General features: G+C 38.7%; 2 protein-coding genes across 4 annotated transcripts in view; one reads left to right on the top strand and one right to left on the bottom strand.

Annotated features, from left to right (window-relative positions):
* Positions 1-11,976, top strand: part of LOC117429929 (dehydrogenase/reductase SDR family member 11-like) — a 37,319-nt gene extending 25,343 nt beyond the window's left edge. Inside the window, exons 3-7 of one of the 2 annotated variants that reach the window (XM_058998186.1) lie at positions 486-580; positions 9,841-9,970; positions 10,639-10,731; positions 10,939-11,004; positions 11,473-11,976. In XM_058998186.1, the coding sequence (XP_058854169.1) occupies positions 486-580; positions 9,841-9,970; positions 10,639-10,731; positions 10,939-11,004; positions 11,473-11,514 (426 nt within the window). In that variant the 3' untranslated portion in view covers positions 11,515-11,976. Of the gene's footprint in view, positions 1-485; positions 581-4,834; positions 4,965-5,577; positions 5,671-6,684; positions 6,751-6,958; positions 8,742-9,840; positions 9,971-10,638; positions 10,732-10,938; positions 11,005-11,472 lie in introns of those variants that run through there. The other variant, XM_058998185.1, reaches the window with a different exon arrangement.
* A 1,287-nt stretch (positions 11,977-13,263) lies between these two features.
* Positions 13,264-24,096, bottom strand: LOC117429321 (sodium- and chloride-dependent GABA transporter ine-like). 2 transcript variants are annotated; one of them, XM_034048674.3, is made up of 13 exons: positions 23,860-24,094; positions 21,590-21,724; positions 20,352-20,562; positions 20,097-20,229; positions 19,613-19,747; positions 18,680-18,783; positions 18,269-18,393; positions 17,791-17,903; positions 17,079-17,219; positions 16,437-16,536; positions 15,627-15,727; positions 15,053-15,220; positions 13,264-14,238 (listed from the first exon to the last, which is right to left on the bottom strand). In XM_034048674.3, exons 1-13 carry the CDS (start codon positions 24,065-24,067, stop codon positions 14,086-14,088), a joined length of 1,827 nt encoding a protein of 608 aa, XP_033904565.3. In that variant the 5' UTR covers positions 24,068-24,094; the 3' UTR covers positions 13,264-14,085. The 2 variants fall into 2 exon arrangements, with proteins under 2 accessions (XP_033904565.3, XP_033904567.3); XM_034048676.3 differs by lacking the exon at positions 13,264-14,238 and having other exon boundaries at positions 15,059-15,220; positions 17,147-17,219; positions 23,860-24,096.
* Between the last annotated feature and the right edge of the window lie 1,545 nt (positions 24,097-25,641).

Raw genomic sequence — 25,641 nt, 5'->3', positions numbered from 1 at the left:
GGGATCGCTGGCTGTACAGCAGGGATGCCATTAGAACTGCATAGCAAAATGAGCCTGATTTCCAAAACGTCATCACTTGACAATGATTTAGCACTGGAGAATCCCACCACGTTGAAATGTACAGTAAAGTAGCATTCATTTTTGTCTCCTTATACTTCCATAGTCTTCAACGCCTTGATTAACCCACTGTTGCTACCATCCTACCAATGGGAGGGTCACCCCATTGTAGCTGCCATTGGGCTATTGTTGCCCTTTAGTCCAGCACCATTGCATTGATTTATGTAGTTATTTATTGAGTGTTAACCAGAAAAGGACTGTCCCCGAAGACACAGACGAATTACAGGTTACAAATTACTGTACATTAGTATTTAAAAAGACATTCAGGATCCTTTTATCTTTGGGTTTCATTACTTTGCAATATTAAAACAGCACTATGCGTCTCTGAAAGGTGTCGTTCACAGTGCTCTGTTTGTTCTGTGTTTCAGGTGAATGTCCTCGCCCTGTCCATCTGCACCCGGGAGGCTTACCAATCAATGAAGGAGAGGAATATCGACGATGGCCATATCATTAACATTAACAGGTAGGGGTGTCAGGCCACTGAGTCGCCTACTGCATCATCCACCCACCTGCTAATGAATCCTAATGACTGATTGTTGCTGATCATGTTACCCTTGCATGCCTTTGCCTTGTTTGTGCCATAGTTGAAGTGAGGTGAATCATCTCTATCACCGAATTCATTACGATCGCTTGACTTATCCAAGGCGACTTAGAGAGACTAGGGTGTGTGAACTATGCATCAGCTACAGAGTCACTTACAACAGCATCTCACCCAAAAGACGGAGCACAAGGAGGTGAAGTGACTTGCTCAGGGTCACGCAGTGAGTCAGTGGCTGAGCCGGGATACGAAGCGGGGACCTCCTGGGTACAAGTGTGTTTCTTTAACCACTGGACACACAGCCTCCTATATAGTTCAAACACATTATTCAGGGGAGCAGTTAGCTCACCTATTAATGCAAAATCCATTGTGTTAATGGAATGGATTACTCATGGGTTACTATTTTTACTGTCAGTTTTTAACCTGTAAGGAAAGCAAGAGAATGTAGTCTATGGTAACCAACATCTGACATGTCCATAAACTGCACAAAGAAGAATTCTATATCTCTATATTCTCTGCAGTGTCCCAAAAACTCCTTGGTGCCTATTTAGTACATTCATCCGTCTGCACTTACAATACAGCGACTCATTCTATTCTATTTACTGTATGGTCGTTAACTCTATGTAAATCTAGGTAAACGTTTGATGCACTTTTAATGAGGTTATTTTCCAGATGGGGACTTCTTAACATAAGGATCTAAGAATACACATGCACACCCACATGCTCATTTCAGTTAGAGGGGACACTGCATTGCTTCTCATTGTGTTCCTAATGGTGTTAATACTAATCTGTAGCTGGGTGTGATGGACCTAGGATTTGATCCATTTCTCTGTAATTCTAGACACCAGCAATGAAACAGAATTTAACTACGCGGATAAATAGACTGCAACACTAAATCAAATCCAGTTGTAAAGATGATGCTGTGAGTCGTGAAACTAATTGGATGTTCTCTCATTTGTGACAGAATCAATTTCTTTCATTTGATAAACGGTGAGAGTTGAGGGAATAGCCTTTCCCTAGGGCATCGCTTTCATGCGCCACTTAGATCTCCTAACAATTTTATCAGCTGCAGCTAAAATATTTCTTCAAGAGTTGAGGCCGGTGAAGTTTATTAACGGTCTCCCCACACCCCAGAACCATGGTCATACTTCTGTCTACCACAATACCAGGGATAAAATAAAAAGTCTATTTTTACACAGTTTCTGCCTGAATAGATCATGGTGCTTCATCTACACAGAAACACAACAGAGAAGCACACAGAATATATTATTGTAAAGTAAGTACAAAATACATAAAAGAAACAGGGATATATGTTCTAATCCAAGGCTATTATTGTAGCATGGCCAGGTCATGTTGTAGGTGAGTACCCAGGGTCTGGAAAGTATGGGGATGATTTCAGAGATACCAATGGAGATTAAAATGGCCAAGTACATCATTAGTAGTAGTAGTGTCTGTTACATAATACATTTGAGTGGCATTTTAGCCCCTATTGTGCATTATTTGACTTAGACCGCTTTTGTATCATTTTTTCATAGCACAGTTTTTTTTTTTTATACCATTTTTTATAACATCATCCCTTTTTTAGGATGTCTTGAAACAAAACTCCCTCTCTACAGCAGTTACTGCATAGTGTAATATTTCTTAATACTTGTCATTTAAGATTTAACTTAAGTGTTATATTACAGTACATGACTGAGTGATACAAGCACAGGGCAACAAAGATTTCAGTATTTTCAGCTTCTTTGTTTATGGTGAATTGGTTATAATTGATGAGTTATTTTTTAAGGCTTATTTTGTATTTATAAATGTATCGTGTACCAATATGTGTACATCTTTTAAAGTATTTATTCACTCACATTGTCTCCGTTTTTAAAATGTTTACACCCAGCTGTGCATACGAGTACCTGCACTTTTTTTGTTGAGAATTTCACCCCTGGTCGTAGGGTTTATAATGCAGGGCTGGTGAACATGCTGGGATTCCCCTGGTCGTAGGGTTTATAATGCAGGGCTGGTGAACATGCTGGGATTCCCCTGGTCGTAGGGTTTATAATGCAGGGCTGGTGAACATGCTGGGAGTCCCCTGGTCGTAGGGTTTCTAATGCAGGGCTGGTGAACATGCTGGGATTCCCCTGGTCGCAGGGTTTATAATGCAGGGCTGGTGAACATGCTGGGATTCCCCTGGTCGTAGGGTTTATAATGCAGGGCTGGTGAACATGCTGGGATTCCCCTGGTCGCAGGGTTTATAATGCAGGGCTGGTGAACATGCTGGGATTCCCCTGGTCGTAGGGTTTATAATGCAGGGCAGGGCTGGCTAGCTGCTGGCTGCACGCCATCATTGTTTTGGTCAAATCAATTGGAAAACAGACTCGATTTGCCAGCTCTAAGTGTCTGTAGTAAATCTGTGTCTTACTGCGACAGGATTCTGTCTATATGTGAGTCCCTCACCACCACTGTTCTTGTTCAACACAAAACTGAGGCAGTGTGATGTTTTTGAAGGGCTGGAGATTTGCTACCAGAGATTTGTGGTACAAGTGGGGAGAATGTTGGATCACTGCGTGTTCTTTTGAATCTTAACTAGTCCTTTCCTGAGATCACTTTGCTAAATCGGAGGGCAATATAACCAAGGACCACGATTGTCATCTTTTGGTGGTCACTGGTTTCATTTTATCTTATCTGCCCATGTTCTTACATTTTAGATTTTGCAATTTACTTCTGTTTTTTTTTTTTTCTGAAGATCAAATTTCCTGTTGTGTAAGGCTTTGGTAATTCAAGTACATTGGGATCCATGTGAATAAGACAGAGCCTTTCCAGCTAAAGACATTAGTCAGGGTCATATCTTTAGTGCTGATGATGAGAGATGACCAAGTTTATATTAATAATACCTGGTCTCTTTTCAAAATATCGGACATAATTAAATACTGTAATATGTCCCTAAAAACTAGTACTGTAAACAGAAAACTAAAATAAAAATTTTAAACCCTATTATATTTTACTAAATGTTGAACCAACAATTGCTCTGTTTTGTTAAGAGATTTTTGGAATACATGATAGTTAGGGCTTGAACTTTTCGGTTTTTATTTTCCAATTCTCTACCGCCCTTTTTAAAATGTTAATTAGTTGTTGGTAAGCTGTCTCTGCATCCAAATGAAGAGAAAACTATTAGTTAAAAACTGGGTTTAAGATTAATTTTTTCTTTGCTACAAATCAAGGATGGATTTGCAATTAGTGTACACTCCATACTGGGTATTTTATGCTGAAAAGAAAATCTGTCGGGACAACTAAATGAGTGAAAATAACAAAAGCACAACGATAAACTAGGCGACTGCAAGAATGAAATGCAATTAGGAACAGCGATTAATGTAATTTGTCACATCTGTTTGAAATAAAACAGAATGGGAATCAGGCTCAGTCAGGATATAAGGGTAAAAACAAGTGACGTCGTTCTGTAATTAACAGTTTAACAGCTTTTTCTGAGTTTAATTAGGAAACAGAATCGTCTCAAAATAAGTTTAAAGGAAAGTCGTGATAAAAAACTGAAAACTTCAAGCCCTAATTATAGTGTACTGAGTTGTTGTACACCACTGAAGTGAAATCTAAAGACTAGCATAAATGCTAAAACATGTATTTGAAAACGTACAATAATTTAAACAGTAATGAACCATCTACTTAAATGAAAGTGTTTCTTCTATGAAATATAGGTTTACAGCCAGAATATATAGTACTTTTAGGCTTCTTTCACCAAACTGCAACTAAATCCACCCGTGTTTATAATTAAACCATTTTCTAATGCTTGGTGCGGTGTTTATCTGTAGGCATGGTTCAGTTTGCATGTGGCACCGCATGACTTTGTAAGGCAGCTAATAACATCCACACAGAAGACAACCACAAAAACTGGAGGCTGTTTCATTTCTGCGGTGAATGGAGGACGTTGATTTTTATTTCATTTTTTTAAGAAGACGCATGGACTTTTGTTTTACTTTCTTTCATTTGCATTTCCAATAAACACTGATTTCAACCCACAAATCATCTCATAACCCACGGATAATTCTCTTAATTACCCATCCTGTAGTTCTTTTAGGTATGTATATTTCTTTGAGATTTTGTTTTCGCAGCTCTGTTTCTGGCATGAATTCCTCTGTGTTTTTGACAGTCTGCTGTTGTTTTTGCTCCCGGTTTCAGCATGAGTGGCCACAGGGTAGTTCCCCAAGATGCTGTGCACTTCTACTGCGCCTCCAAGTTTGCTGTGACGGCACTGACAGAGGGAATCCGCCAGGAGCTCCGAGAAGCCAAAACTCATATAAGAGCCACGGTAAGAATTAATGAAAAACCTTCTGGCAGCACGGGGGAGTCTTCTTGGATTGCATCAGCCTCCTAGGCGTGCTTATCCTGAGATTACCCCTAACAGGCCAGGCACCCTGTGGGATTCCAGGTACTGTTAAATTAGTCAGCTGTGGCTTAACGCAGCGGGCTATAGGATGCTCAAGTCAACCTCTAAGCATCATCTCTTGTTAGTACGCAGATAAATACATACTGTATTATATTTAATAAACAGTGGTGAGCCTTTGATGATTTCACTACATTTCATTGCATTTGTCGAATGATGCACTGACAAATATTAACTAATAAGGAGTTGAAAATACAGTATAGTTTAAGAAGGTGGCTATGAGAATTTCAGATCAGTATGAAAACTTACTGCAACAGAAAACAGGTCCTAACTCTCTTACAAGGCCGTTGCATGCAAGGTATTTTTTATCCACAGAGAATAGTGACACCCAGATTCCAGTATTCATAGGCACTCAGAGATACTGGGAGCATGTCCGCGTGTGTACAATGAGTACAGACCCATGGTATTGCTCGTGCCCTTGCTTTATTGCTGTCTCCTGGGATACTCCACACTAAGTCTCCTCTTCCTCTTTGTTCAGTGTATATCCCCTGGACTGGTGGAAACAGAGTTTGCTTTTCGACTGCACAACAATGACCCAGAGAAAGCTGCTGCTACATACGAGAGCATTAGGGTGAGGAATGACGTCTGAACCAGCTTTGTGCAAAAATATCCCCCTTGTGCTTCCTTCTGATAGGAAACAGCTAATCCAGAACTGGAGTGTGTGAAGGGCAGTGCAAGTACAGCGCAGTTCAAGTGCTGTGAACCAGTGTCTGCAATGCACATGCTTGTCTATTACTAACTGTATAGACAGCCATTGCTACCAAACCACAGTCTTTTAAAGCACATTTTAGAACAACATTTTGGTGATGCCCTTTATATATATATATATATATATATATATATATATATATATATATAATTCAATATGTTAATTTAACATTATTCAGCAGGTTTCATTCGACTTTATGAAGCTAAATGTGTTAATTCTATATATATATATATATATATATAGAGGGTGATGCAAAACCTTTGGCCATGTCTCTACAGTATATGACAAGCTTGGCTTATCAGTTTCTTCAAACCTGTTTTATGATGCCCTTTTCTATCTCCATAAATATGGATATTCACTACATTCAGTGTGATCAGCGCTTGTTAAAACCTAACACTGCAGTTCATTTACTAAACTAAATGAGTATCGGAATCTGTGTTGGGGCAAGATTACTTCACTCTGAAGTTAAACAGTTTTGTTAACTAGTCAGCAGTCCTGTATATTACCTCCCCAAATCCTCCCCAAAACTGAACTCAACAAATACCAGTCAACGTAATTCTGAACTGTCTTGTTTAACCGCTTTTCAGAATACATGGTGTAATAATCAGAGCTAAACTTTGATCCCGAAAGTGCAGTGTGGCCTAGCAGATTGGGGTTGTTAATTGTTCAGAGTTTGAACGGTTAATCATTAGCTCAGTGTTAAATGGTTCAGATTTTTCTCAAGCACTTAACCAGTGTCAAAAACATGCATGTCAAATATGCACTCCGACAAGAACTTAGTGTAGCGGTCCATGGCTTTGCCTGCAGTAGTGCTCTCCTTCTGCTAAGACTCTTTGACGAGATACTGACTTTCTTTCTTTGTTCTGTGTTTCTCAGTGTTTAAAAGGAGAAGATATAGCCAGTGCCATCACATATGTCCTTAGCGCACCGCCACATGTGCAGGTAAGTAGCTGCGTCTCTTTGAATCAACAGCAAACTGTTTATAAAAAATAAAAATAAAAAAATGTCATGTTTCTGTCATTGTACCAGAGCTAGAAATGCTTGAAATATGTGCGTTAGACATGTTTAGTTGTGGTGAGGAGCTTTCAAAAGTTGTGTAATGTCACAGTTGCGAAGCACAGCCTTTTTTTTTTTTATTTGTAACATCTAGATTGGAGACATTCAGTTGAGACCTACAGAGCAGGTGTCCTAGCAACAGAGGAGGAAGCAGCTGGAACGGCAGGAAGAGCCAGCATTATAGGTTACTCCCCAGCGACCTCTACTGGATAAAACCTATGATCACGTTTGGGAGATGCAAGCCCTTTCTCTGGGAGTCTTGGAAGGTGGCTCATCGCCCCTCTGATTTAAGAAAGGAAAGGACGTAACACTACAGTGTAATTCTGATATGCTGCTGGAATCGAACATGTCAAATTTGGTGTATTTTCAGCCTTGTTTTAATTTTTAAACAAATTGTTTCGCTGCTGCTCCTGAGTGATACACGGTTGCTATGACAGCAACGATTACAACCGTAAAGCACACAAGTGTGTGTGTGTGGTGTGTGTTTTTTGTTTTTTTAGTTTATGAAATAATATCTTATATGAAACTGATTGTTCATAAAACTTTGACATATATTAGACCTTCTGTGTTGTTAGATGTGGGTTATTCCTTAATGGTATTGATAAAATCAATGAAGGGGTTTAATAAATATTCTTTTCCTTTTTGTTTATGATCAGCATAGGTTACTTACAGTGTTGCTTTTTAAAACGTAATGCCAATTAAACACTAATGGCTTCAGAGCCACATTAACCCTCCGAGGGTTGCTGCTCAAACATTACATTTGTATTGCCTTATTGAAGGAGATGTGAGCGAGATGAAAGATGAAGCTCAATATTTAAACAAAGGCACTCTGAATAGAAGTGCTTGTAAAATCTAAAACACTAAAATTGAATTTGCTGCTGTGTGCAGTATGGGCTCTAGTCTTTTCAAAGAGTGATACTGTGAGGCGAGTCAACTCCAGGAGAAATTCCTCCCTAACTTTGGGAGCACAAAGGCTAATGCAGCAAAGATTTGGTGCGACCCGGAATTTGAACGAGTGGGCACTCAATCACAAGGCTCACCCTACACTCCAAGCGGTACTGCCTTTACAAGTGGAGACACTGGGACCCCGAATAATGCCAGTTTTAAGAGTCAAGGGCTTCAAATACCATTTCTCTTACTTTTCTATGCTGTCAGCAATCATTCTGAGAGATTTGGGGTCCTGTTACACCCGTATTGTTATCGTTATTTTTTAAAAACGGCCTTTACCTGGCTTCGAACTAGAGAGCCCAGAGTGGTGGGAATGAATAGACGTCCTAATTCCAGCTGCTCTTTGTCTATATAAATGTAAAGTAGCTGGGACTGGCACAGTTGAAAGGTCACATTGTCACATGATTAGAATGGAACAAGGAAGCTTGTTCAGTCCTGGGAGTTAGGGTTCGCTAGACAAGCTCTATGCTGCTCAAAGCCAGGTAAAGGCAGATTTAGAGAGAACATGTCATCTCAATATTGGAGAAGCAGAACCCAGATCCTCAGAATGATTGCAGACAACATACAATAGAAAACGAAAAGAAGTTAGAAATTTGATTCTACCGCTCTGGTTTATACTCCTGTAAGAAATCGGTATGAAAGTGTAAAGTGTGCCCCATAGTCTCATGCAGCTCATAAACTTGAATATTAAAGGAAGAGACGTTTATTAAACCCCTGCCTTTTCTCCGTAGTAAATAATCAATTTAAAAATTTATAATAATGGACTTGCATTTTAATTCAGTTTGGACAGTTAGCACAACACTAACATCTCATTTAGTCACTGTTTCTAACCCACATATGGGCAACTGTATGATTAAAAGTACTACTCTTTGTTTAATTGTGGATTGTAATGATGATGATAATTAATACATTTTTTAATTGCTGCTTTGTCCTGTTGTCCCAAGTTTTTTCCTTTTTTTTGGAACATTTCTGTTTTTGTTCAACTTGGTTTGTTTTAGAGATGAAAATACATAACAACATACACTCATTCATTCATGCGTGCATACAGTACATGTTTATACACACAGACACATACATACTCCGCAATTTCTATTGCCCATATGGAATTCACACTTGTATAATTGTATTCAACACTGGTGAAACTTGGTACATTCTTTTTCATAAATCTTGATGACTGTAGCAGAATCACCTGCCGATATATGTAAAAAACATTACGGTCATGGAATATAAAACTAGGGAAAAAAATATTAGCATATGTTAAAACAAGGGATCGCGCGTTTGTCATGTTCAAGGGTGAAATGTATTGCGAACGAAGTTGACGACATGATTTATCTTGTAACATTTTTCACTATGGTGCTGAATCAATGCACGCATTCCCAAAAAAAAAAACATGACCTACGTTTTGTGGCATCTTAAAATAGCAGTATCATGGCACTTGACATGGGTATGAAAAGTGAGTGACAAATGAATGGTCTGTATATTCCCAGAGAGCAGTGTGTGTGGATAAACCCTATTGCTATAGCAGTACAGTATTGTTAAAGTGGCTTCTCTAGCAGCCAACAGAATTCGTGCAATGTATTTTATGCCACCTGATAATGTCACTGGATGTAAAGCACAGATAGCAGGTGCAACGTTGTTTTAACAACGGATTATTCCGATTGCTGTTACCTGGAGTCCTGCGTTATAGATCATATCCTATGACAATGGGTATCTCTGTGCCATTAGCTTTCATTGGGGATTCCCAATCCTAGGACAACAGGAGGTGGATTCAATCAGAATGCACTGTGCAACTTGCCTCATGTGACGCTACTCAATCGAACACACCCAAGAACTGGAAAAAATCTGTTAACATTCATCAAATCTGCAATGTATGCTTTTTTTTTTTGTGATGTGCATCCAAAAGACTAGCTGCAATTAGGCCAAACGATCCTAAGCACAATGGGAATTGATAAGAAGGTTTGTAAAGCATTGGCTCGCCTGCTCTTTGCTCTAAATGCACATGAACAGTGTCTCTTTCTTGAATCTTAGTGTCCTGGGTCACCAGTCCCACCCTGACGCAAGAGCCCACTTCTACGGTGCAACCAAGTACGCGGTGACTGCTCTGACTGAGTCACTGAGACAGGAGCTGCGGGATCAGAAGACACATATCAGGGTAACGGTAAGCCTGCGATTGAATGATTCTTGCTGGCCACCCACACTCACAAAGATGCATTGACTATGAAACTCTTATATTTAGCTGTCATTGTAATCAAGGGAAGCAATAACATCTTAAAGTGGGAGGCCACAATATTGTTTGTGCACTTTCCCAACACTCTGCATGATATAAATCAGGCCATAGTTTAGTCTTCTGTACATGGTGGGTTTACTTTTTTACCTAATGATATAGCTGTAGGGTCACAAGCTTCCACTCCTGTATAATAGCATATTCTTGCTACCACAGCAATGTGCTGTAAAAACAGTAAGCTGTCGCTCGGCTGCAGCACAAGAAAACGACAAACAAAAAACAGGATTACCTTTTTCTCAAAACTCCTTTATGGTCGACATGTTCAACATGTAAACTTTTTGAAATCTGTAAACTTATTTTACAGTGTAGGCTTTACAGTACATATGTCAGAGTCATTCTGTTAAACCAAGCTCAGCCAAAGTACCATGCTGTACAGTAACTGAGGACTGAATGTGTATGGAGAGGCCATATTTCCTGAAGAATGACTGTGTTTCTCCTGGTGTGGCAGCGCCTGTGGTCTCTGTTACTGGAATTGTGATGAACTGTGAAGGGGCTGTGGTGCTGAAGTGACCTGTGTGTGTGTGTGTGCTTGTTATTTCCAGAGCATCTCCCCGGGGCTTGTGGAGACTGAGTTTGCTTACAGGACCTTTTCTGATGATCCTGACAAAGCTGTGCAAATGTACTCCAAGCTGAAGGTAAACGATTAAACTAACAAGCCTCTGTCTTTCAATACAAAACTCAACCGAACCAAACAAAATACAAGAAAGGTATCTAATGCAATGAGTTTGTTTGTTTTAACTATTACATGCCTTCTCTATTTAAATCTTACACTGTTCAGTGCAGTAGAGACACTCCTTTTCATTCTCTGATGCTACAGTAAATGACTCTTGTTTTTCTCGCAGTGTCTTCAGGCCACTGATATTGCCAATGCTGTCATTTTTGCACTTGGAGCGCCCTCCCATGTCCAGGTATTGCATTATCTTATGTTTTATTTAGTGTGGTCAGCAATGCAGAAATGTTTAGGATTGCTATCCAAGATCACACATTGTTACAGCAATAATTTGCATTGCTAATCCATTCTTTTTGAAGTCATTTAGAATTCATTTCAGAGTCAACATGGCTATTTTGCAAGCAGCGTTCATTTTAGCAAAATACATTTTGATTTTAAAGTGATTCTTTGCACCATTTTGACTTGCGGAAAAGAATGCAAAGAATGTAAGGGCATTTGTTTGCATTGGTAAAACAATATTACTAATCAATGAGATTTTAAAATCGCCTTTCTCTGGCATGCATTTTGAATGTCAAAAAAATCTTCTGTATCCCCTGCTCAAAAAACATAACGGATTATATGAAAAATTCCACTTCTGATCATAATTTGTGTTTCTCATAACTAACTGTATGATCTATTGATCTCTACTTTGTTTCTATTATTCTAGGTTGGAGAAATAATGATCAGGCCAGTGGAGCAGCTTTTGTAATTGTTTTTCAAATTGCAGCTTCTGCTTTAAAAAAAAAAAAAGGAAAGGAAATGAAAAACTACATATATGCAACAACAACAATTCTGAATCCACGTGCGTTTCTGAAAGCACCGAAATGGCCATTTGCTCCTTCTATACTGTCAGCCATTATCTGATTTAATCTAATTTGATATGCAAGCAATGGGGCTCTTGTGTTTTAACTGTGGCTCTCTTAGGCCTTGGTAGTTGCATGCTGTTCCCTTTAGCGTTTGTTTTTCTTGTCTAACTGCACTCTGGAGTACGCCTTACAAAGGCCACTTCTTTATTTTGATAAAGAGAGATAATAGCAAGCTGAATTTTAGCACTAAGAGCAACTGTGACCCTGCCAACAGTGCCTGCAGGTAGATGTTTACTTTCTGAATTCTTGTAACCAGCAGTTCTTTCGCTGAATTAATAAATAAAGTCTGTTTTTAACAATTTAAAGGAGAATCGCGTCTTCCCAGGTCATTCTTACTCCGTGATATTAAGAATTCAATTATTCTGTGTAATTGACGAAAGGCAGTCCAATTAGAAAGGATCATGGCACTGTTATCAATGCGTTCCAAACAGGCTGCTGTCAGTGTGCCTCAGCACCTCCTGTTGCACTATGATAATCAGTAACAGCAACAGGGCAGTTCATTTTGAGCTTCAGTTTCTTACACAGGTGCAGCCAGCGCTTCTGCGTTACTCCTCTATAACTGTTAAGCACTCAGTAAGTAGGGTAAGAAATCAAGTTTAATGCCGTACAGAATTCTAGTTTTTTGATTTATTCTGTTTTTTTGGAAAGCTTTGATTGTTAAAGATGAATGTAGAAATACTGTACAGGCACCACCCTACCCTTCACCTGTACTGATAAAGACCAATTCAGAACTACAAGGAAGTGTTATGGTTTATGAGGATTATAAAGTTACAGCAATCCCATAACTGGACTATAAACTAATACAAAGTCAAGAGCATATCCTTTACCTACTAAAACATATGTTCTACATTTGAAGCACTACACTCAACTCTATGTGTATACTGTATGTATGTGTGTGTGTTTTCCTTTCTCTTTCTCCACAACTCTCTCCATTCTCCAACCCCTTCCAGCACACAACTGCTGGTATATATAGTTGTCGAGGGATTAACTGGTTGTCAATTACCTCGTTTATCCCTCGACCACATTCCGCACAGGTTTTTTAATGAGCGAGGTCGATAGCCAATTTGTCAATAAATCATTAGCTGTCGACCACGCATTCTCACAGAAACGAGAAGCAAACATCGTCCCTGCCAAACTACATTGAACTATAAAAAATAAACTCAAAAACACATTCATGGAGTATTCTGTTTGTAGCGATGCATGTTAAAGAAAGTGTTGTCTATTCAGTTGGTCTAAACAGACACTGGACTACAGAGACTCACACATGGTGTTAGAGATGTTGTTTTTCATGAAGTCCCCTTTTAATGATTTTAATAACATCACTGTTTAGAATAGAGTCCAGGAAGTTTAAACCAGAAATGAAAGCGCTGAATATGGAGAATTGCCTGTGGAGAATCTCAGATTAGCCCAGTATAATCAGTAGCACATGTGATAAATGGAACAGGAGTTTTACTGTGGATGTAGGTCCAGGTGAGCTCACATGCCCTACACCAGTGGGTAGATAGGCATGTTGTAATGGTGATTGCTAACTCAGGCACTTCACACAACACAAAATAATAAAAACAGGCTTACAAACAAGATGAAAAAAAAAATCCAATAAAAAAAGAAAGATTTTTATTGTTTTTAGAACACATTATGGTAAGTAAGCATAAAATGCAAAGTGACTTCACCACCTACAGAATACAGCAATCCACAAGACTAAAATAACTAGGACTAACAGAAAAGTATACATCCAGTGAAATTCCACAGAAACTCAACCCAATTGTAATTCTGTGGCCCTTTTTCTGTTGTCAATCTTTTTTCAGTATGAGTTTGAGAAAATAAATCTAAATAGCTAATAATTTAATAGCCCTGTTTATTCATGCCTGGGGCCAGGTCTAATATAAATAATACATTCATGTGTAGGGTATTACTAATCAGTTCATATGAATTCATTAGGGAATAACAATTCAGTCTGTGCATCATTAGTTGTGAATAAACCTCACTTAATACTGACATTAAAGAGCCAATGTTGTCTCCTTTAGAATATAATTTATACTTCCAGTTACATACATGCTCAGTGTTTCCGTTGTAAGATGTAGTGTTGTTTTATTAATACAAGTTTGAGGCTGCTTTATTTTGAATTAAATCAAATTTGTCTTTACAATACAATACAAAAAGTATTGGAGATAAAAATATGTGGTACAGTGACAAATGTTCTGTATAAGTAAAGAAATACTTTATGTCGTCACATTTTTCAGAATAGTTTTTTTTTTTACGATCTAAACAGAAACAACAATATTACACATCTGCAAGATCTGAAACACTATATATAAAAAAAAACACATGTCCTGATGAGATAACATCAGTACACAGGAACCATGTCAAATCTGTCACAGTTGTAAATAGGACCTATTATCATGAAACACCTCCTTTCAGAAATGCGTGTTTTTGGATGGTCTCTCCAGCCCAGAAAATGATGTGCAAATCACAGCAATGTCTGGGTACAGCGAGTGCAGCCCTGAGTACTCTCTGGACCATTTGGAGACCTTGTCAAGAGAGAAAGGAGTGACTGACTTAATGAGTCTCTGAAAGACAAAGAAAACAACGGATACAGGTTTCGTTAGGCTTCACACTCCAGAATGACTGGATTCATGTGCCCATTTGAAAATCACTCTTCATAAACCACAGGGTACTGAAAAGCACTGGGGCCAGGAAGCACTGGCTTAAACATTATGGTGTGGTACTTCTAGAAAAAACAAAGAACACAAATATCTTCAGCACAACGGATAAGGGACCAGTGCTAATGCTAAGAGGTAAGATTTTAAAGGCCTGGCTCTCACTCCTTTAAAAGTAGCTCCTAATAAGAGCATTGGTGTGTGTGTGTGTGAGAGAGATACTGCCCCATTGTGGAGGTTATTTTGGTTTTTGACAGGCCTCTATCTCAATCCAATGAATAAAACAGCATTGGAAAAAAGTCAAATAAATTAAACCACATATTGTATCCCTAAAGCTGTTTTACTCATGGCAGTAAAAATGTCAGCACCATGGGAAAATGTTCTTTCAATTAACTAAAGTTAATTACCATTGTTTGGTACTCGATTCTAAATGGGAGGACAGCTTTTCTTGTTGTTATGATTATTAGTGGATACCGGTGCATTAACCACACTGTGCTTACACTCATACAGATGATCAGGAAAATAACTTTTAAAAACATGTTTCTAATGTACAGAGTTCCATCCTTTCAATCACAAACAGAATTGTTTGCCGAGTGTATGTTGTAAATATTAGCAAAAACATAACTCCAGTGTAAGTTTGTGTAGCTAGTGTGCCTCTATTTTGAAGGGGATCATTATTTGTAATTGTTATACAATATGCCTGGATACAGTACAATACACTTGCCTCTTTGAAGGATCCTTTAAGTGTCCACAGTGTATGGACAGCGCCGAGTGGAATCCAGATAATAGATGCCATGCAGATCACCCAGCCGATCCCCTGAGCCCAGGGCGGGTAGACATTACCCTCATAGCGGGCCGGTTTGAACTGCAGAACGGTGAAAACCAAGATTATCTGCAAAACAGAACAGAAACAATAACATGCTGTATTATAGTCTTGTTTTGTAATGCAAGGTTTATCGGATGCATCTGGTGTTTCAATAGCATAGCTGGGTTTGAATAATTGAGAAACAGTCAAGTTTTAGATTTGAATCCTTTAATTCGGTAATGTTCTTGTCACAGTATGCCCAGTAGATGGCACTGTGCTGACCTCTTTTTATATAAAAGCAGCCCATATGTTGCATTGAATTTTTGAAGAGTTTTGACTGTTCTCAGAACACGGGACCTTGATGATCTTGAGTAATATTTCTTATATGTAAATTGTACTCGCGCCATTTGCTTTCATATGATTAATCAGCATTTTGTAGCAGAATCAGATTCTTAGAATTGGGAGAAGAGTGTTTTTATTCAACATGCTGTACCGTGACAAACAGAGGGGACACAACCATCCAGCAGATCCTGAAAAAGAGATTCGGCTTCTTCCCTAACATCTCCTCCACATTCTGAGAGAGCCTCGGAACACCTGTGGAGAAAGTCAGACCGGGTGTCCTGGAAAAACTTAATAACAAAGGAATATTTTCTGGAAAATGTAAAAGCATGAGGTGGAAAAAAAGCTAACCAATTGGTCGAAGCTGTCCTCTCTCACATTTACAATTCAGTACCAATTAGCGGCCCACACTGAATGTTTTAAAAGCAGATTGGAAGAATATTTTCCTAAAGCCTTGGTATGGTATGGCAGTAAAAATGCCATGGCCCCGGATGAGAGGAAAATATCCCAAACATCTTAAAACACCCAATGCAGAAGTTAATTGCCATTGATTGGTATTCAGTTGTAAATGTGAGGAAGGACAGCTGTTCTTGCTTTGAAAGCAATACGTTAATGAATGGATTTATTGAATACCTGCTAATTAAAGGCAACTCCGAGGCACGCCCCTAGTCAAAATATAGGTGTTTTTAATAGAATGTATATTAAAAGGTAAAGATGTTTTATTTGCTTGATAAAACAGAACCAGGTTTCACCCTGTACTGGGTGTGTGTTCAGGAATGAAGCCAGAATAAACCTGCTTCTTAAAAATTAAAAACCCCAAACCAGTAAAAAAATATAATTTGAAATTCAGAACCACTTCTTTCCAGTTTCTTCCAGGGCACTGACAATAAAACATAGTCAAGTACAGTGACAAACAAAGAAATGTGATATTATCAAAGCAACTGTACATACAGTAAACACTTACCATAAATCCAGCATACCGCAACCACTTCGAAGAACGCTATGAACATGACAGACACTATTGCAGTATAATGGTCCATTAACTGGAAGGTGTAAATCCCAGCCTGTAAACAGAAAGCTGTATCATAGACAGTGTGTTTGCTTTTCACTGTTCTTTCTCGCTGTTCATATCCATGAGAGCAGGGAGGTTAATATGAAGTTTACAACATTCTCAGGAGGTAGAAAATGTACTTCACTTATAAAGGTTACCCATAGTAAAAGCATAGCAAAGTGTATTAAAGCACAGTGAAAGCATGGTAACGCAAATACAAGCATTGTAAAGCACTGAAAGGTATGGTAAAAACACATTAATAAATATGGCAAAACATGGTAAACTATGGTAAGTGTATAGCATAAATATATTTTAAGCAACTTTCTATATATATTTTTTTGCAACGGTGGAATACTTAAAGATTTACTGAACCGTGCTATGTGTTTTACATACTGTGCTGTAGTGAGCCAAAATCCTATTTAGTTTCTAAACATCCATTGCCCAAAAACTAGCACGCTGCAATATTATCTTTGACATAATCAGATCTGGTCCCTATTAAAGGGATTTTGCATTTGTTGCCACCCAGTTTTCCATGATCTGAACCTTAATCGCTACCTGCATGACATGAGGAATGCCAAGCAAAAAGGCTGTGGTACAGACGAGTAGAACAGCAAACTCTTTACGTTTCAGATACTTCAGTATGCAGCTCCCAATACCATCCATAAGACTGGTAACCATCACCTCCACCATTGCAAACTGCAAAACAGAAAAGGAAAGCGCCCAGTAATATCCCAGCGCAGGGTTCATCATGTGACCGTAAAGAGCTCTAGCTGGCTTGACATCCCAACTGTGGTGTATATACTGTATAAATGAATGAGATCTATACAGGGTCGGAATATATTGATACTAAGACCTTTAGAATGAATCCCACATAAATAAAGGGGGTGAATGTAAAGTTACGTTCAAGGCTGAGGATGGGGAAGAGGAGGTAAACTCAAAGCACGGCACAGACTGCAAAAAGAGGCAGGTTTACATTTACCTGGCTTGAAAATGATTGGTAGCTGCCACTGACTGAAGGTGGATATGTGTGAGAGTGGGAGTTCCTGTCTGCTCGACTTTTGCTGATGGTTGCAAGGATTTCCCTGCCAATCCTGTCATATTTGCAGGTGTATTTAGTGCCCTGCCTGCAACTTCACATAACTTTACATTCAGATAGGAAACCTGAATTACTGCAAACAATGCCCATTTGGTATTGATAAGGGAAGGTAGTCCAAGTTGTGCAACTGATCTCAACCATGTTAACAATACATTTAATAAGAGCGCTCACCTGACTGTCCAGCCCTAAGCAGATCAGCATGATGAAGAACAGCACAGCCCATAGAGGAGCCACCGGCATGTTGGCAAAGGCTTGTGGGTAAACGACATACACCAGTGCCGGGCCTGAGGAGAGGAGCAGAGCAGCAGGGACAGGCACTAATGGAGGTTATGGGTTTAATCAGAATACAGGGATATTTAAAGACAGGCAGTATACCTAACAGTCTAGAAACAGGTTACTACAGCTATGGCCAAACGTCATTTTTGCAGTTCTATCATGTTTTCTCCATGGTTATACTATGCATTTACCATAGTTTACCCTGGTTTGCCATTTTGATTAATATGCTTTACCATACCTCACCAGTCTTTACAAGGCTTGTCTATGCTTTACCATGCTTTCAGTGTGCTTTATTACACTTTGCTATGCTGTTACTGTGGGACACTTTTATAAACAGTTAATAAACAAATAAGTGGTGTCCGAGTCCACTCACCATCAACAGCGAGGCTACTGACCGGGACATTCTGAAGGTAGGACATGTACCCAAATGCAGAGAAGATAACAAACCCAGCTAAGATACTGGTAACAGAGTTAGTAATGGAGATCGCCAGGGTGTCTCTATTGAAGGGAAGGAAAACATTATGTATTAGGAACACCAACAAAAACAAAATGCAGCCCTTACCTCTGTGAATAAACCCAGCCGTCATTGCATGACACATTTTATTTGAACTCCCTTATGTATGATGTAAATGTTTTTTGATATTCAATTCAAATGTAAATCTGCATGCATAAGCTTGTACTGTAAAATGTGCCTCCTAAAGGAAAACAAGCATGCAATCATCCTGGAAGATTACCCTCCTCCAGCACCCGTGCCACCAAGCAGAGCATGCACAAGCTTTCTTACTTTAAAATATTGTTGTTGAAGGTGTTGTAGCTGGACATTGAGATGAGGGAACCAAAGGATATTCCAATGGAGTTGAAGATCTGGGCTGCAGCATTGACCCAAACCTGCAAACCAGAGCCAAGGTAAGGCTGTTAGTCGCCTCTTGAACCCAGCAGTGCTGGGTCTATAGCAATGATCTTAACAGTAGAGGGTTGAAACAACCCTCTGTTACCTAGTGTGGGGTCCAAAGACCACATGGAGCAATGATGAACCCCACGGTAAACTTGATCTGGTGCATACTTCAATAACAAGAAATAAAACAGATACAACAAAGCTCCCAAACTGCAATGCTGTTGCTGTTGACAAAACCAACAGCATGGTGCATATTTGTAATGATCAGGTCTGTATGGTTTTGCTATAAAATATTATTTTTTGTTTTCTTTGTTTTCTCAACATTGCTTCACATAATAAGGTGAACCATTTTTTTGTTATCATTTGTTTTTCTCTACCATGACATGTACTTTATACTTTATCATACCTCAGTTCTTAAGCTTCATGAAGCTTGCATGTGCTTTTGCTATGCTTTATTACACTTGGCTGTGCTTTTGTCATCTTTCATAAGGGATGGGCTTGCTTTCCAGAAATTATGGTAAAGGTATTGACTAACCGGGAACTCTAATTTGTCATGACCAATTTAAAAACCTCACCATTGCATTGATTGGTTTACACAACCTAATTTCCCATTCTTAGCCAATAAGAGCACAATAAGCACCTAACAGTCTCCAGGCAGTGTAATATATACACACCTGAGGAACAGTACATTACACAAGGACCGTACACCATGCTAGCTTACATAATATACATGCCAGACCCCTGCCTTTGTTCTAGTAGAACCCAAGAAGGGAAAGCTCTTGAGACTTTTCTTGGAAAGAAAGCCAATTTTAAATCTCTTACCTCAACTTCAGCAAGTTTCTCCCACACAGGAATAATGAAGAATTTAATTCCCTCAATAGCACCAGGGAGTTGTGCATTATTAATCAGCAGGGCCAGTAATATCACATAAGGAAAGAGTGCCGTGAAATATACAACCTACACACAAACGACAAAACACAGAGCCATAGCATCACACCGCTCGAGTGTGACTTAACTCTGAAGCAGAAAACAAGCCATGCAGTCTGCACATCATGTCTTATTCTCAGTACATTACATTGGTTGGGTAAAAGAGATTAAGCTTATTAAACATGTTGCTAGCCTAACATCGATTTTGTTGCTTCTTCCAAAGCCTACTGAGTGTCCTTTTGAAAACCTATAAAAGCTGTTAATAGGCAACCTTTCAATTTGAAAGCGACACATTGGCCTTTTAAAAAATCTACAGCTTTAACAGGAATTATGTAAGAAAGGACATATGTCTATGTTCAAGGGTTCCTGTTCTTTTTACCTTGCCAGTAGATTTGACTCCTTTGAATATAGAGAAATAAATGAGAACCCAGGCGAGGAACAGCAAGCAAAACAGCTCCCAGCGCAGGGTCCCGGCCTCACCCACACCCCCAGTCCTCTCCAGCACTCTGTAGCTGCAGAGAGACACAAAAGAATATACAGGGTGCGACCACTTTCATTCAGCAATTTTTGTGAATACTAAACTTTGCTTCTTTGTGGGATATCTCACTCAAAGATCCCAAGTGCTACTACCTACTTGAAGAACTGTTGGCTGGCTGTGGTTGTGCCGGCGCTCCTGTTGGAGAGATGGTCTGTGCAGTTTTCCATAACGTTCCAGGTGTTGTTGCAGCTTTGCCAGGGCAGCGGGCTCTGGAATGAGCTGAAGAGATAATAGAGTGCCCAGGTGATGACCACATTGTAATAGGTACACATGATGAAAGAAATAGCCACCGTCGCCACGCCAACACCTGAGGAGAGAAAGCACAGGTTCACAACTTGAGCATGACTTGGCTTGAAGGGTGGGTTCACAACCCACTTGAAGGGAAGCTTTATACTGTACAATACCTGTATTTTCAGAATATTTCATTTCTTATCTGTTTGATATCCTGTTATGTGTGTTGGCTATCGTTCCCTATTGATGTTTCTGCTTAGATCTTTATTTTTCAGGCGACTTCTGAAGACACCTTCAAGCTGAATGAGGTGAGGTGTGCAACCGTTAGGTCTGCCCACTCAGCAACTGTTCAATGGCAATATAAAATCACAGAGGGGACAGAAATTACAGCTGCATACTCTAAGTGGTCATTTTTCAAACCACATCACTTTGAGCTTGCCAGGAATGTGTTTTAGACACAGTGGTTAAAAAAAAAAAAAGACATTTGCTGGAATAGTCATGGTTAGCAAATACAGAACTATAAAACTGAAGATGATATCAAATAACACGAATTAAGGGATGGGTGCTTTTACAAGCAATACAAAACCTGGTCTCCCCTGCATTTACCTTTTGCATATTTGATGGGAAAGCTTTTTTATGCAAGGGAACCAGGATATTGGATTTCATCCAGCTGTTTTATAATGAGTTGCAGGTAACCACAAAGCTAACACAAAGGTCATGTGGCACAGTAAACATGTTGATGGGGCAATAGATTCCAGCTGAACCTTACATAAAGTTAGATAATCCTCTAACTAATCCAACCGTGTGTTCTGAAATGGTCTGAATGATAAGCCCCTTCAAAGGAAATGCTTTCTTTACAGTACGAACGAGCTGATGCAATGCAATGTAAGTGAATAGTGTCTCTTATTGTGTAAGTCATCTCATGCAGTTCTGGCTGCTCAAATCTTAGCCCTACACATGACTTATTACCTTATTATAAATCACACTAATGAAAATTTCACTCAGGAATAGCTTTAAGACTTTTTTTCTGTGGAGTGGTGACAGCCTTAGGTTTAAAAAGTCATTGGGACCGATAAGACTGCTTAAGCAAAGAGAGATCGTACCTTTAAGCAAAGGGCAAACTTTAGCCAGTGCATGAATGGGTCCCAGCTGTAAGTACTGTCCAAGAGTAAGCTCCATGTAAAGAAGAGGGATTCCGACCAATACCAACATTATGAAATAAGGGATGAGAAACGCGCCTGTGGGAAGAAAAACAGGACACCGTGATCACAATGGTACAGCCATGCAGCCACAATGGACAATGCCTGCGCAGTTTTTGCCCTTAAATGTATAAAGCAGATTTTTTAGATCTTTAAAATAGACCCCTTGCTGTTGAAATATTTGTCTAATTTAAAAATTTTCGTATTTAGTTTTACTGAGAAAAGTGTTTAAAATTCGGTTGATAAACTTATATGAGCGTCTGTGAAACCAGCCCTCAGACTTTAAACATATACAACAGTCTATGAAACCAGCCCTTAGGCTTCAAACTTATATGATGGTCTGTGAAATCAGTCCTTATACTTTAAACATATATGATGCTCTGTGAAACCAGCCCTTGAGACTTTAAACTTATATGAGGGCCTGTGAAACCAGCCCTTATATTTTAGTTATAGATATAGTTATGGATAAACAACAACAATATGTTTTCTAGAACTGTTAAAGTGGACAACCCAAAGCATTCATGTACAGTGGCTCAATGAAGTCTAATACAGGTACTGTACATCACCATGGTTGAGATGAGCTGTATGCTAAATGCATGTATTTCTCCTGGGGAAGTAAACAGACCAATTGTGTTTAATTCAGTTAAATGCATGCTGTATTTTTAAAGCAGTCATTTTCACCATTGAGTTAACCATTCACTTAAGAAGAAAATGGTTCAAGCTCAGGTTTAATCATTAACAGCAGTGTTTCGCAGCAGGGTACTCATCAGACTTTTTATTTTGAAAAGAAAAAACAAACTTTACATGTGCAGAGATACACATCTTTAACATTTCTGCACAATGTTCTGAGCAATGTAGATCTTTCTTTAAAACATTTTTCACAGCAATAAAATATTTTGCAAACCATAAAGCGCATTACATAAAATCCTATTAGTATATATTTCTGTCACAGCGGTCACTGTGGCCTGATTCATTCTTATCTAGTTTAGTAAAATGTTGACTTTTGTAAACAACATTCATGGTAAAAGGCTGCTTTAAATAAACATTTGACAATAACCATTGATGTGATAGTTTGTGTACACAGACTGGTTGTACTAGTTTGCAACCAATAATATCACTAGCAGAGGAGTTTCCTGTCACATGGGTGTGTGGTTTCCATGGTGATTTATTTCCATACTGTATGAAAGGATACTGCCAGCTGGACTGAAGTTAACTGAATCAAAACTGGGTGAATTCAACTGTTGTTCTGTTTGATAGACATTGCTCCAGGGGTTTAGTAAGTGCGTGCATTGATTGTACAGCAATACTGTCGACAGATCCTAACACAACGTGCCTTTATCACTTTAAGTCCATGTAACACCAGGCATATTTTCAAGCAGTTTTCTGTAAGTAGCTCAGATCAAGCTTGTTTAGATATTATGGCTATTTAAAAAAAAAATGCTTTAGAAAGCTGTCTGAAAGCTGCCTGGTTTTCATGGGTATTAGAAGAGTCCAGTGTATGTTCAGTGCATTTTCTACTGATGCAAAAATTCATTAACTTTGGCCTTTTGAAAAAGAATGAAAACTTATTTTGCAGAATTTATCAACTAGAAAAATGTTGGAAGCTCTTCAAAATGCAGGAACATTCACTACCCAGTAGCTATACTGCTAAAACGTCTTTACATTATTTGATAGACGTAGAAAAATGTTGTTAATGTACAGAGTTCCATTCTAATAATCCTGGAGTTGTGTGCTGAGTGCATGTAGTAAATATTGGTCAATGGGAACTACAGTGTAATTACATGTAAATAATTACATGTACCTATGTTTTTAAGTGTATCAAATATATTTTAAAGATGAACTAAAATAACAATAGTCTGCTGCTTTTTAGTTTTGTTGAAAATAATTAAAGTTATAATCAGTGTATATAAATTGCCTAAACTATTTTTTAAATAGTCAAATTCCTATGGTATTCATTTTTTACAATGCATTCTCTCTACCCTACGAAGGTCATGTTTTGTTGAGCTTTTTTTTTTTGATGTTTCACTGTAATGTTTATATATGAATAAGAATGCCAGATAGTTTTTACGTCTCCAAAGCAGCGAGTTGAAATCTCATTGACACCAACAGACACTGACGGATATATCAAGGAAAGAGGTCTGGTATAGTTTGAACGCTGTGTGCTATCTTCTTACCTCCACCACTCCTGTAGCACAAATACGGGAATCTCCACACATTTCCAAGCCCAACAGCATAGCCGATCCCAGCCAGTGTGAACTCTATCTGCCTGCTCCATTTGGGCCTATTGGATCCCCCTTCTTTAACTTCAGTGGTTTCCATCGTCCCTCTTGCTCGAGTGTGATCATCTGGTGTAAAAGCTGCACTAGTAACTGTGCCCACCATAAGTGAGAAGACGGTTACAAGGCTAAAGGTTGTTTTGCCATTAATGATTACCACGGCTTAATTGTAAAGGTAAATATGGTTTAAATAAATGAAGGTTTCACATTTTCACACATGAGTTACAACAGGGAATAGGTGGTCCTTGATGCTCAGGGTATTCAAAGTTCAAAGTAATTATTCAGATACAAGCTTCAATGACCTCTTCTGGTCTGCTTGGGCAGTAAGTTTTAAAACACATAGTATGGCTGTGCTTTATCAGTAGCCCGGATGTTACACTTTTCCTTGCTAGTTTGTGTTCATTTTATTTTAATTTTTTGCGTCTATCCTCCTTTATGAGACATGCAATATAATATGTGTAATTTGTGGGAAAATATGAAGGTGTAATTACAGAAAGTGAGATTATACATCATTATACATCTACCCTTATAAAAGTTCACCACAGTATTTGTGCAGTTTTGCCATGCTTTTCCCATAGATATACTATGCATGTCCTATCATTTATCCTGGTTTGCATTACCTCGTTATTCTTTACAGTGCTTTACCATGCGTTTACCATGCTTTATTACACTTTGCTATGCTTTTACTATGGTAAACGTTTATGAGGGTATTTTTAGCATAATTAAATAACTCATAATTACAGAAAATATGGGCCAATGTTCGGTATCTATGTGACCACATAATACTGTGTAAGTTATAGAAGACATTTCCCAGCCACATTATTTCTCAATTGCCTTACTGAACAGCCATCAATGATTTTTTAAAAAAAGTTAATGCATTAAAAGACAACTACAAACAGTAAACTAACTGCAGTGTGGAGTAGTGGTTAGGGCTCTGGACTCTTAACCGGAGGGACGTGGGTTCAATCCCAGGTGGGGGACACTGCTGCTGTACCCTTGAACAAGGTACTTTACCTAGATTACTCCAGTAAAAACCCAACTGTATACATGGGTAGTTGTATGTAAAAAAAATAAATAATGTGTAACAATTGTAAGTCACACTGGATAAGGGCGTCTGCTAAGAAATAAATAATACTATATATACATACTTACAGTATTTAATGAGTAAAAGCTTTGTGAATAAGACCCATCATTTCACTAGACTATATTTTTTATCCTGCATTACAAAACTTTACTTGTAGTGGTCAAGCTTAACCAGGTCTTTCTTTAACTGTGTTTTTCATTCCTGACATTTAATGGCTGTCCTGGATATTGTATGTACAGTTTGTCCCCGAGTTTATTTTCCAAATGAGAAATACTCTATATAATTGCAGAGTTGGCAGCGAAATGCTTTCAGAGTTTTGAGGCCTGTTGATATCAACATAGTGTGGTACTTTGAAGAGGGGTAGCAGCATTACCGATAGCTGATTCCATGAATGTCCTGCATTTCTAAGATCATTTGTAGGTTAAATGCACTGTAATTATACTCTTTGTTTGCCAATTGGATGGGTCTTGGATTATATGAATGTTGAAGGAAATATTTCATGAACACATGCGCTGTACACATATCAGTTGCAGTTTCCATTTGAAGCAGCACAAATGCTTCTCCTCTTACAACCCCAGGGGAAAATATACATGTAG

The sequence above is a fragment of the Acipenser ruthenus genome, chromosome 24, assembly GCF_902713425.1.
Source record: "Acipenser ruthenus chromosome 24, fAciRut3.2 maternal haplotype, whole genome shotgun sequence".
Taxonomy (NCBI): Eukaryota; Metazoa; Chordata; class Actinopteri; order Acipenseriformes; family Acipenseridae; genus Acipenser; species Acipenser ruthenus.
Note: the sequence above shows the minus strand (reverse complement) of the source record. Positions and strands in the feature narration are given on the sequence as shown.

What these genes read in the sequence shown, in the direction of transcription:
- LOC117429321 (XM_034048674.3), bottom strand. Translation starts at nt 24,067, where the DNA reads ATGGTGGGCACAGTTACTAGTGCAGCTTTTACACCAGATGATCACACT. An exon ending in AGTTTGCCCTTTGCTTAAAG is followed by an intron (nt 20,563 to 21,589) that starts GTACGATCTCTC and finishes TTCTCTCCTCAG; the next exon opens with GTGTTGGCGTGGCGACGGTG. An exon ending in GCATTCCTCATGTCATGCAG is followed by an intron (nt 16,537 to 17,078) that starts GTAGCGATTAAG and finishes TTCTGTTTACAG; the next exon opens with GCTGGGATTTACACCTTCCA.